The sequence below is a fragment of the Montipora foliosa genome, chromosome 10 (genome assembly GCF_036669935.1).
Source record: "Montipora foliosa isolate CH-2021 chromosome 10, ASM3666993v2, whole genome shotgun sequence".
NCBI lineage: Eukaryota > Metazoa > Cnidaria > Anthozoa > Scleractinia > Acroporidae > Montipora > Montipora foliosa.
In genome coordinates this window covers 21,425,797-21,440,796 of record NC_090878.1, presented here as the reverse complement: position 1 = coordinate 21,440,796, position 15,000 = coordinate 21,425,797, and the positions used below count along the sequence as shown (strand labels likewise).

General features: G+C 40.3%; 1 protein-coding gene across 1 annotated transcript in view; it reads left to right on the top strand.

The window, feature by feature from the left end:
* The first annotated feature begins 11,862 nt into the window (after positions 1 to 11,862).
* Positions 11,863 to 15,000, top strand: part of LOC137973179 (E3 ubiquitin-protein ligase TRIM71-like) — a 4,606-nt gene continuing 1,468 nt past the window's right edge. The window contains exon 1 of the mRNA XM_068819941.1: positions 11,863 to 15,000. This exon is cut by the window's right edge and continues 1,468 nt beyond it. Coding sequence (XP_068676042.1) covers positions 11,868 to 14,045 — 2,178 coding nt within the window. The 5' untranslated portion in view covers positions 11,863 to 11,867 and the 3' untranslated portion in view covers positions 14,046 to 15,000.

Sequence of the window (15,000 nt, the reverse complement as noted above, 5' to 3'; positions counted from 1 at the left end):
CAATATTAGAACTACAGTTCACTTTGATTACGGCTCGACGGGCGACGGATTGTTGTCGAAGTCTATTACTCGTGCCTTTTAAGATTCCAGATTTTTTTTTCAGCGCCTGTCTTGTTCAGTATCCAAATGATTTTCCATTATTGAGCTCCATACTGGCAACCCAGTAATTAGGATTTCGGGTGTTAAAATGGGTGTTAGTTGGTGATAAAGTGCATTAGAATGTCATAAAAAAGACTCCATGACACTCATGCGGAAAGTAGCGGGGGTTATCCATTCGACCGCACAGAGTCCCGGGATTTCAGTGACGTCACTATATCTTACACGTCCTCATCTTGCGTTGCTTGGCTTCATCATGGATGTTCAACAGCTTTTCAAGAATCTTAAAAAGGAAGCAGAACGCCCTTTGTGCATAGAGACAGTCAAAAACTTGATCCCAAGACATTACCATGTCTTCACTCATTCTGCCTGAAGTGTCTCGACATACACACAAACGTCGCAAGGAGACAGCTAAAAGCGACAATCAAATGTCGGGTTTGTCAGACTTCACTCCAAATTCCCGAAACAGACACCTTCGAGAATTTGCCGTCATCGTTTCATCTCAACCAATTGGTGGATGTTCTCGCTCTAGAAGATGGCAGCGTACAGTCTCAAAGATGCAACAGTTGTGACGAGAACAACACGGCAACATGCTACTGTTTCGTGTGCCAAAATTTCAGTTGAGATTAGATTAAAAGGAAAAACTTGAATTGATGTAGAAAGTGCTTTCATTTTAACATGGCTTATCAGTCCAGAAGTCTACTTGAATTTCATAAATACTATTTAATCAATTTTGACTGATCACCATCTTCTCTTATCCAACGCTGTACAAGACTTAAGCCTGGTTTTTACTAGGGACGCAAGCGCCAGCATAAGAGCGCTTATTTCACCCTGAAAACGAGGTTGAGACAAGCATAAGCGCAAGAATCAAAATTTTTCCTTTTCCTTGTGCTTGCGCTTATACTTGGATTCGCATGCGTCGTGTGAAAACGAAACGCAACATAAGTACAAGGAAATTTGCTACGTCCGGTCAATTAAAGTACTCGTTTTAGATTCCCCGCGTCTGAGCATATAAAGTAAATTGCGGATGCCGTGGGTGAATTTGATGCTTGTGTTGACTTTCGTTTTCACTAGCATAATCAAGTGAATACCAGGCTCTAAGCTTAATTATGCGGTTGGGAAAATAGTTTATTAACGAAAAAGAAGGTGGCAAGCACTTGAAACTGAGCTCAGGATTTCCAGACATCTGTGAAAAGTTTAACACTGGCACAAATTATGGATATTTTCCTGAACCTGTAAAAACTGAAGAACATAATACAGCACACGAACAAGAAGAGATCTGAACGATGAAAATTGGGGTGACTAGATATTTTTGCATGAATTTGGCGATTGAAATAAGGTTTTGAAAGATCTTAGAACGTTTCGCTTGCGTAGAGTTGTACAACTCTTTTAACATACTCACAGTTTTAACCTTAACCTAATATCAAAAGAAAACTTGGAACATGTGAAAAGACCGGGTTTTCAAAATAAGCAGATCGGTGTGTAAAATTGTTGGGCCCGGAAGGAAAAGAGCTGCTTGTCTGGCCCGTTCATACCAGTGAATTGCAATTATCCATGTTTGTTTCGCTCACGCGAGCCAGGCAGCGCGTCTTGTAATCTGACAGGCTCGTCTCAGGGTTTTCGATAGTCTTGTAAAGTAGCGGACATATTTCTGAAAGCACTGGACGTGACATTTTTTGGCACAGCAAGGCGTCAATTTCCCAGTTTAGGCTGGAGTTCACTCAAATTTTCTTTAAAATGTAAGTCAAAAAATTATGATAATAAATATAAAACAAACTCCTCAAATATTGGCATCAAGGTACCGGACATGGAATGAGAAACAAGCGGACGAAACGTCCGGTCTCCGGCCTTCAAACGAAAACCCTGCTCGTCTCTTTACGTGCCCGCGGGCGTGAGAAGGGCGTAACGGGATGATCCCCTTGTTATGAGAAAACTGGGAACGAATCAACGCCAGGATGACGTTCGGCCCTCAGAGAAAAAAGGCTAAAGCGATATTTCTTGTTTACAAACATTGATGTCACGTTTCTTTTGGTATTCAAATTTGCCAACCACGGAACAAAAGAAGGCATTGTTTAAACAGCCAATTAGCTTCTGGTTGGCATATTAATAACATTGGCTGACCTCACAAGAAACATTGCTATGGATATTGAGCATTTAAACGTTAAACTTATTTATTTAAAGCCCCGTTCACACAAAACCTTTAACCATGTTTTAAACATGTTTGGTTAAACACGGTTTCAAAGTGCAGCGCTATTCCCCGGATAAATCACTATCCAGTGGATAAGTAATAGCGAAACCAATTGCGATATCCATGGGATAGTGATTTATCCGGTGGATAGCGTTATCCACTTTATGAACAACTAGGGCCAATATTTGATATAATTATCACCGTTTATCCACAGGAGATCTACGACGGCCACGGCGACGCAAACGTTATCTTAGGCAACGTTTACACGAACGCGGTTTCACATCAACACGTTTTCATGACTTCGAAACCGCATCAAAATCGAGGCGGTTTGGAAGTGTTTACACCGAACCGTTTTCGCCAGAAAATCCAAGTCGTGATGGTATAAGCGAGCGCTGCACTACGTGCTAAATTTACTATATTGAATTAAACAGTGCAAGTTTCGCGCCAAATTAGTAATCGTATTCAAATCGATGCGGTTTCGCTGTTTAGGCGACCGATGAAACCGCATCGTTTAGAAAACGCTCCACTTTTGGCAGCGGTTTCAAATCGACACGGTTTCGGCAACAGTCTCGATCGGTGTCGTGTAAACAGAAGGTGTAGCCGCATCGAAAATGATGCGGCTACAAATGAAACCGCGTTCGTGTAAACGTCATCTTAAAATATAAAATATAACTTAACACAATCCCAATTAGCTCTTTTGCAATTATTCCATCTCGTTTACGTAGTAAACTGTGGGCGAATTATCCTTAAACTATATCCATACGAACGGTTTCAGAGCAAAAAGATAGAATAGCTGTGGTTACACACACCTTGAGCCTTCCAGGTTTCATGTTACCCTTGGGGATACGGTTACACAGTAAAAGACTCCACTCAGGGTAAAATATAATTAGATATGAGTTCACTGACCTTGCAAATTATTTCTGTTTTATGATTGGCCAAGCCACTTCAGGGAGCAGATAAACCGTACTTTTCAATTCAGGAAGTGGCATGGGAAGTTCTTTTGTTTTTTTTTTTATGTATCCATGAAAATAACCCTAGGACACTTTCGGTCTAGGGAAAGCAGAATACACACAAAAATGTCCTTGCCTATTGCCCAAGGGTAAACGCTATTTACCCATGTGTAAAAGAGCTGGTATAGTCACAGCTAATGAAAGGTACTCAATTGTCCGCTTAGGCCTGGTTTTCACTTGTGACCCAAGCACAAGCGCAAGCATAAGCAGCTCATGCTAATGAAAACGGACATAAGCATCAAAATTAACCACAGCAACCGCCATTTTGTTCAAATGCTCAGATCTAAGAGGAATCTAGAACGAGTGCTTTAATTGGCCAGACATAGCAAATTTCCTTGTGATTATGCTGTGTTTCGTTTTCACACGACGCAAGCGAATGCAAGCATAACTGCGTAAGCACAAGGAAAAGGAAATTTTGATCCTTGTGTTTGTTTGTGCTTATGCTTTTCTCAACCTCGTTTTCACGGTGAAATAAGCGCTCTTATGCTTGCGCTTGCGTCGCTAGCGAAAACCAGGCGCAGTTCTTAAAACCCGCAAATTTGGTGATTTCATGTTATGCAGAGGACGATTATTTTTCCTCTTTTAACCAATCAAATATTCTTGTTTTGTGGCGTTTTCGTAGCCGTAGTCGTCGTCGTTTCTTAAGCTCCTTAAGAGCGCCTCTCAGCAACTTTCACCTAAGACCGTGCAAGATAAAAAAAATCGAAAATTGCCAAACTTTGTCACAATAAAGGACTACCAAAACCATTTTTAGAAAAATATGTTTTAGTTTGTTTCGATCATTATTTTACCTGGACGGCGACTTTTTCGGTATGAGGCCTTGTGAGCGAGTGAAAACGACTCCAAAATGTTGCTTGTTTGAATCGCTATTTTCGAAATAACGAATGAGTAACTTGAAAATCAAAACAACATGGCACATCTAGAGTAACTCATTCACCCTTTAGCGCTGTTAACGGTACAATATACCAAAACTGGAATTTTTGACCAAATTTTAAATCTTAACCTTTTTTACATTGGTTACAGAGTGCCAAATTTGTGCAAAATTCGACTGTCAAAAAAGCGTCCTGGTACATGGCTTTCTCAAACGAGACGATATTCATCGGAATAAGCAATGTTTCTGCTGCAATTAAATTCAATAAAATTTTTGGGTAAATGAAACGGAGGATTTTGAGGCCCAATTTCAACATGCTGTTTGTCAACAAAGGTCGACCTTTGACCACCAAAGCGGAGGCGAGGTATATTGAAATCACACACTCTAATCTCGATTTATTCAATGAACAATTCGAGTCTTTAGGTTTACTGGAACTACTGTAGGTAAAATGGAACGTGTCATTGAAATTTTTAACTGTCTTGGTTTAAGAGTGACATATCCCGTAATTAAGTAATGGTCCGGCTAAAAAGCAGGCAGCCCAGCGGCAAAAGTACTTAGAAGCTGCGAAATATTAATTTTTAACTTCACTCCAATCGAGGCATCTGATTGGCTAATATCGGAAAATGTCGAAAAAAGATGAGAAAAAAATGAAAAAAAAGCCTTTTTTGGATTTCTTCTTCCCCATGCCCTTGATCTCTGTCTCTCGGCCAAATTTGGGCATTGTTCTATGCGCCAATCAAATGGCGCATAGAATCTTGACGATATTTACAAACATAGTTTTTGAAGGCATAATGATTTGTTCTACGAAACAGAATCTAATTTTTTAGACGGCAAGTCGATTACATTTTTCATTGAAATTCAAATTTCGCGCTTTTAGCTGCTTACACCAATGGGAACAGCCGAACTTAATTTGATTAAAAATGTTGGCACATTTTAACTAACCGACGCTATTGCCGCGGGCTATTGTTTTTCTGCCTGCTTCTTAGCCGGACCATTACTTAAAATAACTGACCTAAAAATTTGCATACTAGTAAGATTCATTCCATTCCCTATTTTTACGCAAACAAGTTTCCTCAATTCACTTTCTGAACATACCTGCAAAACAAACAAAGAAAGGTATCCCCCTTTATATAAGTATACGCTGGTTGCATTTTCCTCGGAGCCCTCAAACGACCATCGAACCAGTCGAACGCTTTGTGACTTTCGTGAGTTGTGCCGTGATTGTGTCGTCAGAGCTGTCACGCAAGAGCTTAGGACAAAGCATACAGACCAATGGCTTCATGCTGTTATTCTGAGTCTGTTGGGGGAATTAGTGGCCCAAGTTCTGGTAATCCAGCAAACGTTCAATGCGTAACAATAGCAAAAGGTGATAAGGACACCAAGGCACACTTGAGAAGTTATAAAGTGTCGGATTGTTCTCTGGATACATAGGCCAGGCTTTTGCTCGCACGTGCAGGTAAGCTTTAACTGAAATCACTTAATTAAGATATTGAGCAGAAACTACCTATTACAGACTTAATGTCGAAAGCAGAATACCCGCCCACAAGAAATGGACCCTAAAATCACTGCTGCCGCAGTGTCGCAGTCGTGTGCCGCACCGCGGCACTGCGGCACTAGCCAATCTACTCAGCTCAATTTAACCTTAAAACGCTCCTTTGTGGCCGGGTATTCAGCAATCGCTCCAATTGCGAAAATCGAGTTAGCAAGATATGTAAGACCATGCAATCGTGTATTGTTGTACGAGACTGCGAGCACTCACTTTTCCAGTTGTCCCTGAAGCGAGAACATTGATCAGCACAGCCGGATTGTATCACTCCCCGTGAGACTAACTGTTACTGCTTTCTTATCAATTGTTTTCAAAGGTGTTTTTGAGATATACGATATCATTTTGGGTACGCCGATTTGCCCACGGCATAAAGGTAAAGGTAAAGGTAAATTCACTTTATTTAAGGACGGTGCTTACTATTGTTATTGCGCATCTCCAGATACGCATCTCCAGATACCCGGATTTCCTATCGCCAATTCTTACTAATACATTGCTTTGTATTTTAAATCTTTTTAGAAATATTATTCATTAATTATCTTTGAAAAATGCGTTGTTATCCCCAATTTTCTTTTTGGATTTCAATAACACATGTTAAGATCTACATTTCACGCATAATCATGAACCGGGGTAAAAATATCTTTAATTAGTAGACACCGTCCATAACGTCGGTATTTCCTTCTGCTACGAGGCTGGTATCAATGGAAGCCGACGGTGCGCCCTTCACGCCCCTCCCTCTGTCAGTGCTCCTTTTTAAGGGGATTTAAAGCTATAGCTACACGGATCAGAGGAAAGTCGAAACAGACGTTGAAGTCTTCGAGAATCAAACCGGGGACCTCTCGCTCCGAAAGCCGCACACTAGCCATCTGAGGCGCGACTGCTCAGATTTGGAATCCGATAGAGATGTAATAAGAAAAATCGCGCCCGCACACATGAATGGGCATCACACATGGCAGTGAAAGGGGAGCGCGGATTAACCCTTCCTCAGTCTCAAAAACTTGACTTGCGCTTGACAACTACTCATGACCGAAGTTGTAGCACAGTGGCGAAATTACCGGGCTTCCAGCTCTTTCTTTTCGCCAAGACGATTGTTTGGGCTATTGCGGTTTCCGAGTTGAAGAAAGGATTCCTATGCACCCATATTCTTTTTTCAGTATCAGCTGTGTTGTTACATCGAGGGGTAACGCATCTTTCAGGCATTTTTTCGCATCAACTCTCAAATCCTCATGTTCTCTCACCACGTGTTCCTGAATCTACATCATAAGTCGAGAGAAGACTTCAGCGAGTGGTATGCCAAAATGGCGGGCAATTTGCATGCAACTTAAAAAGTCGTAGAAAATTCGGCTCTCGTTTGAATGGAAAAATCCTTTCGCTGAAGTTCATTTTTCAATATGGACTTTCAAAAGGGAAAATAATCTTTTTTACGTTATGGGCACTTTAACTGCAATGTTATGATACCATATGAAACACCAATAAATGCTTGACCAAATGCACTCATTAATGTGACGTATAGGTTACCATGGAAACAAATGAGCCACCAAAAAACACGGTATATATTATCTTTAAACGCGTATATCTCAAAAACGAACTCGGTGCAGTGAGTCCCATTTTTATTGCTGGGGAGTAATTGGCACGCTAACGCAAAACTCATTGCAAAATTTAAGAAAATAGGCCATTTCCGAGATCATCCCTGTCTCCTCTTCATACCTGTTCTAAGTTCGAAGTTTTTGTTATGAAAATTAGTTTTCATTCATATCTTAAGTAGAACTAATTACCATCACAAAAACTTCTCACTTTGACTCGCTTTGAAGAGGAGGCGGGAATGGCCTATTATCTGCAGCAGATTCATAGCCACCTTCACAATTGGGAATTTTAAGTTTCTGGATTGTGTAAACATCAGTGTTTTCGACACATACAACGGAATTAGCATGGTTCTGGTCAATAGAATTCTCTAAAACCCGCAGACCACTACACCGTGTATGTTTTGTAGGTTGGGAAATTACCCAGGATTTATTGTTCGTTAATAAAGCTCAGAGAGAGAGAGCGCAATTTATTCAAAAACTAGGTGCACGTTTCATTCAGAAAATGTGATTGAAATATATTTTCAAGAAAAAATAATGGCGCAAGGTGGCTGTACGGCTGTAAGGGTGTATATATTTCTTGTTTTACCAATATTTCGTCATTAAAAAACTAGGTATAAGGGTTACAGATATATTATTATGATCATAATATTTATGTAATAATATTATATAAATTATACATAATACCAGAATATATTATATAATACATGTTATTATTAAATTTATATACTCCTAATAATAATAATAATAATATTATTATCCATTGAAATGTATGTCAGAAAATAAGCCGGGAGACAACTAGCTTTGTAAGGTCCACTAAAATTCGAGGATAAATAAAGTTATGCATGAATGAATGTATGTATATCGATCGGTTGTTCTGTTCATGCGATACTGTATTCCGCAGTGGGGTTAGAACTTACGCGATGCCACAGGAATCAGTACTTGGAGTAGTTTTTGAAGTTTTTGAGACGGAGCAAGGTTTAAACCGCGTTCCTCTTTCACTGCCATGTGTGATGCCCATTCATGTGGGCGGGCGCGATTTTTCTTATTACATCTCCATCAGATTCCAAATCAATCACGATGCCGTGGGCAAATCGTCGTACCCAAAATGATGTCGTATATCTCAAAAACACCTTTGAAAGCAATTGATAAGAAAGCAATAACCGTTAGTCCCACGGGCAGTGATACAATCCGGCTGTGCTGATCAATGTACTTGCTTCAGGGACAACTGGAAAAGTGAGTGCTCGCAGTCTCGTACAACGATACACGATTGCATGGTCTTACATATCTTGCTAACTCGATTTTCGCAATTGGAGCGATTGCTGAATACCCGGCCACAAAGGAGCGTTTTAAGGTTAAATTGAGATGAGTAGATTGGCTACTGCCGCAGTGCCGCTGTGCGGCACACAACTGCGACACTGCGGCAGCAGTGATTTTAGGGTCCGTTTCTTGTGGGCGGGTATTCTGCTTTCGACATTAAGTCTGTAAAAGGTAGTATCTGCGGATTTCGCAAAGTGATTTTCTGCTCAATATCTTAATTAAGTGATTTCAGTTAAAGCTTACCTGCACGTGCGAGCAAAAGCCTAGCCTCTGTATCCAGAGAACAAGCCGACACTTTATAACTTCTCAAGTGTGCCTTGGTGTCCTTATCACATTTTGCTATTGTTACGCAATGAACGTTTGCTGGATTATCAGAACTTGGGCCACTAATTCCCCCAACAAACTTAGAATAACAGCATGAAGCCATTGGTCTGTATGCTTTGTCCTAAGCTCTTGCGTGACAGCTCTGACGACACAATCACGGCACAACTCACGAAGGTCACAAAGCGTTCGACTGGTTCGATGGTCGTTTGAGGGCTTCGAGGAAAATGCAACCAGCGTATACTTATATAAAGGGGGATACCTTTCTTTGTTTGTTTTGCAGGTATGTTCAGAAAGTGAATTGAGGAAACTTGTTTGCGTAAAAATATGGAATGGAATGAATCTTACTAGTATGCAAATTTTTAGGTCAGTTATTTTAATTACGGGATATGTCACTCTTAAACCAAGACAGTTAAAAATTTCAATGACACGTTCCATTTTACCTACAGTAATTCCAGTAAACCTAAAGACTCGAATTGTTCAGTGAATAAATCGAGATTAGCGTGTGTGATTTCAATATACCTCGCCTCCGCTTTGGTGGTCAAAGGTCGACTTTTGTTGACAAACAGCATGTTGAAATTGGGCCTCAAAATCCTCCGTTTCATTTACCCAAAAATTTTATTGAATTTAATTGCAGCAGAAACATTGCTTATTCCGATGAATATCGTCTCGTTTGAGAAAGCCATGTACCAGGACGCTTTTTTGACAGTCGAATTTTGCACAAATTTGGCACTCTGTAACCAATGTAAAAAAGGTTAAGATTTAAAATTTGGTCAAAAATTCCAGTTTTGGTATATTGTACCGTTAACAGCGCTAAAGGGTGAATGAGTTACTCTAGATGTGCCATGTTGTTTTGATTTTCAAGTTACTCATTCGTTATTTCGAAAATAGCGATTCAAACAAGCAACATTTTAGAGTTGTTTTCACTCGCTCACAAGGCCCCATACCGAAAAAGTCGCCGTCCAGGTAAAATAATGATCGAAACAAACTAAAACATATTTTTCTAAAAATGGTTTTAGTAGTCCTTTATTGTGGCAAAGTTTGGCAATTTTCAATTTTTTTTTATCTTGCACGGTCTTAGGTGAAAATTGCTGAGAGGCGCTCTTAATATTACTTTTAACCTGGAAAAGGGCGGACGTGGGAAACTGAGACGGGGGACGTAGGGGAAATCGAGGGGGGAGGGGGTGCCTCAGCAAGTGTCACTGAAACACGTAGTTTTTACGTTTAGCTGCAATTTCCCTCTGATAAATCGGGAAATAAGAACACCTAAAATGACATTATTTCATTCAAAATTCTTATAACTGGTGCCTCTTGTTTTGTATATCTTATTCACTCTAAAATCAGGTCTGATTTGTCAGAAATGAAAAGTTTAAGACGTTCAATGAATGTCCGTACTTCGTGGTTTTAGTATCTCAAGTAATTAACATATCTATTATATATCAGTTATCCCAGGCCAGGCATCAAGTAAGCAAGATTATCCAGTGTTTCCTCCTGATAAAACAAAAAAAAAAAGGAATTAAAGATTAGCCTTTCAATGTAAAACTTAGCGCCGTGCCCACCAAATTTTTGTTATCCATTCCTTTTGCACGTGCTTATTTTATACGTAGGAGCATCGGTAAAGTAGGCCTAAGCGAAAACAAGTAATAAAGTAGCTCAGTCATACGGCGCGAACTATAAAGCGTCTTCTCTGACGTTGCTGAGCGGCCTGCATGAACCTCTTTCAATGTGCTTGTGTCGCGTGTGGGAAAGTTGTTGGCTTGCGTTTTTGTTAACAATAATTCGTTTCGTACAAATGCGATTGAGTCTTAAAACCCTTATAACAAGGCCACTTTTATCTTGGCAAGAAATTACGGACCAACCACCCGGCAGGCCTGCTCTCGTCTGACCTTGTAACTCAGTCGGTAGAGCAGCGGTGATCTAACCCTAAGGTCGTGAGTTCAATTCCCACCCTGGTCAGAGGTTTTCTCTGTCCTCGTGTGGGCCGGCATTTCCATCAGTAGGGCTAACGCTCACATGGTTCATATGGGGTAACAACTTAGCACTTCAAATTACACTCTAATCAGTTAATTCTGTTCAAATATAAGTGCTACACGGCCAACGTTTGGAAAAATGTAATCCAGACCTTCCTTGTTACAGAAACAGGCTGAATTACAGCCCGGGTGCGAAATGTCAACTCAGGAAGAAACATCTGGCAGGATGCAAAACCATACTGATCCATACTAAATACTATAATCTTGAGTGGAACCCTTTGCCAAATAACTCGAGTTTGGAATATTGCACAACCCTAAAACTTTGCCACGCTGTTTATTTATTACCCTTCTACAATATCTCAATTTCTTGATTTAATTTATTGAATTGTAAGCTATTTTGTTTTTTCTTTGGGGGACGTGAAAACCAAGAACTGAGCAAACACGTTCATTTTTTTTTTCCTTTATGTGGAAATATTGCTTTACACGAAACATTGATTTACAGGCATTTTCCCGCGTTTTGTTTTCAAAATTTTGTTCATACAGAAGTCGTAGAGACTCTTTTGAACGGTCAAAAGCAGTCCTAACTGATGATTCTCAAACGATGTTTTCCTCACTCCTCAGAATCTAAACAAAGCATCAGAACTATTGCGTCCTTCCACCATGATGGTTTAGGAAAAACACCGAGTGGGAGAATAAGTAACAGAGGGCCGTCATTTAGTTCCATCGCTATAATCGGAAAATGTCGTTCCACTTTCAGTGGTTCGTCCGACCATTTTCTGCACGGACCCTGAGTTTTCAGCAAAAAATGGGTCTTAATTCGTTATGAAGTGCATTAGAATGGGACAAAAAAAGACTCCGTGACACTCAAGCGGAAAGTAGCGGGGTTATCCACTTGACTGCACAGAGTCCCAGGATTTCAGTGACGTCACTATTTCACACGCCCTCATTTGGCGTTGCTTGGCTTCATCATGGATGTTCAACAGCTTTTCAAGATTTTCAAAAAGGAAGCAGAATGCCCATTGTGCATAGAGACTGTCACAAATCCCAAGACATTACCATGTCTTCACTCATTTTGTCTGGAGTGTCTCGACAGACATGCAAACTTCGCAAGGAGACAGCTAAAAGCGACAATCAAATGTCCGGTTTGCCAGACTTCATTCCAAATTCCGGAAACAGACACCTTCGAGAATTTGCCGTCATCGTTTCATCTCAACCGATTGGTGGATGCTCTGCCTCTAGAAGATGGCAGCGTACAGTCTCAAAGATGCAACAATTGTGACGAGAACAACACGGCAACATGTTACTGTTTCGTGTGCCAGAATTTTCTGTGCGCATCTTGTTTTGAAGCTCACCAACGCTTGAAGGCCTCAAGAGGTCATCGCAATGTCTTAATCGACAAACTGCAAGCGCAAGATGTGCAAGAGGTGATCCACAGACCCGTGATGTGTTCACAGCAATATCATGAAGATCAAGCTCTCGAATTTTACTGCAAAGACTGTAAAGTTCTGATTTGCCACAAATGTACTGTAGTGAGTCACGATCGACACTCTAAGACAGACACTCAGAAAGCAGCACAAGAACAAAAGATGCAAATGTCCGACGCTGTGGCCAAAGTGAAAGCGGAAATGGTCAGATATGAGAGTGAAATTAAGAAACAAACTGACCTAAAAAACAAAAACAAAATTGAAATTTTGAACGAGGAAAAGAAAATGACAGACACTGTGGAAAAATTGATTCGTGATTTGCGACAACACGAGATAAAAATGAAGGACAAGTTTCGTGAAATTTATGAAGCGGAACAAAAACATCACGCAACGCGACTGGAAAACTTCGAGCTGGTTGCCACCCAGCTGAAAAGCTGCTTCGAACGCTGTCAGAGTATCTTAGAAAGAAACTTCAGCGTCGAAATTCTACAAACAAATCACGCCATCCTCGGACGTTGTAATGCACTGTTAAATGTAAGAAAACCCGATCTTTACATGTCGCCACATGTACATTACTTGGTGGAAAAGAAATTGGATCTTATGGATCGAGTTGTCACCAAGACTGATCCCTCAAAGTGCTTAGCTGAAGGTCAAGACAGCAAGGAAGTAAAAGAAAGGAAGGAGACATATTTTGTCATTGTTACAAAGGATTCAGAAGAATTTCAATGTTATCAACAAGATGATAAAATCAAAGTCAACATATTGACTCCAGAAGGTGATCAACTAAAAACAGACATTAAAGACACCAAAGACGGCAAATACACAGTGACATACACACCCGAAGATGCCGGACAACACAGATTAGAGATCCTTGTGAATGGACAGCCGCTGACTGGTAGTCCTTGGATTGTGCAGGTTCATCAGCATCAATATCAATTTGCCTTTCAGTTTGGTTTAGGAGGGAAGGGACGAGGAGAGTTTGATGGCATTTGCGATATCGATGTGAGTGAGAAAACGGGAACGATTGCTGTTGCAGGATACCGGAATCGAATTCAACTGTTGAGCTCAGAAGGAAAGTTTCGAAGGGAGATAAGACTTGGTGGTGCACCTCGGTCTGTGGAATTTACAGACTCTGGTGACCTGCTGACTTTAGTTCCGGGAAGCGACACTAAGCTTTGTCTTTTCAGTGAGGAGGGTCACTTCATCAAACACATGAATGATAAACATCTTGATGAACCACGTCACCTTACCATTGCGAGTGATGGTCGTATAATCATAACAGACTGGTCGGACAAGAAAATTAAGGTCCTCTCCCCTGATGGGAATGACTTGCTCCAATCCTTCAGTGCCCCAGATTGTGATAAATCCCCAGATTGCGCTATTTATCATCAAAACAAATTCTTTGTTTCTTATTTCCTTGCTAATTGTGTCAAGGTATTTGACAAAATAGGAGTGTATTTACATGACATTGGCTGTAAGGGGTGCAATGATGGCCACTTTGATGGTCCTGTTGGACTCGTTATTGACAAGTACAACCGACTCATTGTGTGTGATTCAGATAACCATAGGCTGCAACTCTTCACCCTGACCGGCAAGTTTGGGAGTAAACTTGATGGAGAGTATTTCAAAAATGGCTTTCGACCTTCTTACGTTGCTATATATAGTGGTGGCAGTCTCACCGTAACCGACCCACTCAACAGGCGCATTTCTGTTTTCCAGTAAGATGTGATATAGTTTTGCTTTATTAGTATAAGGTTACCTTTTTCTAATCAGTCAACCGACAATAAAGTAATGAATATTGAAAGTGCATTGCATAAGATCTAATAAGCTCTGATCAATGATGTTTTGAAAATTCGACATTTTACAAAGAATATTATGGGATTAGTAGCGCCTTTGTCACCCAAGCATTTAGCAGTTTTTGATGGCTTATTAAAGTTAAAAGGCTTAAATTGGAGGTTTAACTAAAGTTTAACAAGTTCTTTTAGCATTTGAAGTCGAGTTTTAAATAGCATCATTTATGCTCTCTGTGGAAACTCTCATGTTAATGAAACCAATTGTAAGATTCCCTTATACCTTTTCAATGGAAAGAGCTACGTACTAGAATCTGCAACTACCCTGTCGAAAAGCAAGAGAAAGACGGGGAAAAGTCCACTGGAAAAAAAAAAAAAACGTTTCAAATGGATAATTTTGGAGGCGTTTTGTTATGTTATCTTTTCTGGGAATTAAGTGTTTGCTTACAATTTGTTCTCAATGTTTTAAAGGTAGCTAATGTAGGCAGTATTGAACCTCGTTCCGAGGACGCTTCCCCCTCCAAGTGAGGGAAAAGCCCTGGGAACAACGTTGTGCAGTGATGTGTTAAGCTGGTTACATCTTTCTCCAATTAAGGACAAGCACTTTTCTGTCGAGATTAGATTTAAAAAGAAAAATTTGAATTGACGAACAAAGTGTTTTCATTTTAACATGGCTTGCGCTTATGCTTGCGTTCGCTTGCGTTGTGTCAAAACGAAACGCAGCATAAATACAAGGAAATTTGCTGTTTGGCCAATTAAAGCACTCGTTCCAGATTCCTCTTGGATCTGAGCATTTGAACAAAATGGCGGATTCTGTGGTTGATTTTTATGCTTATGTCGACGTTCGTCTTCGCTAGCATAAGCTACTTATATTTGTGCTTGAGCTT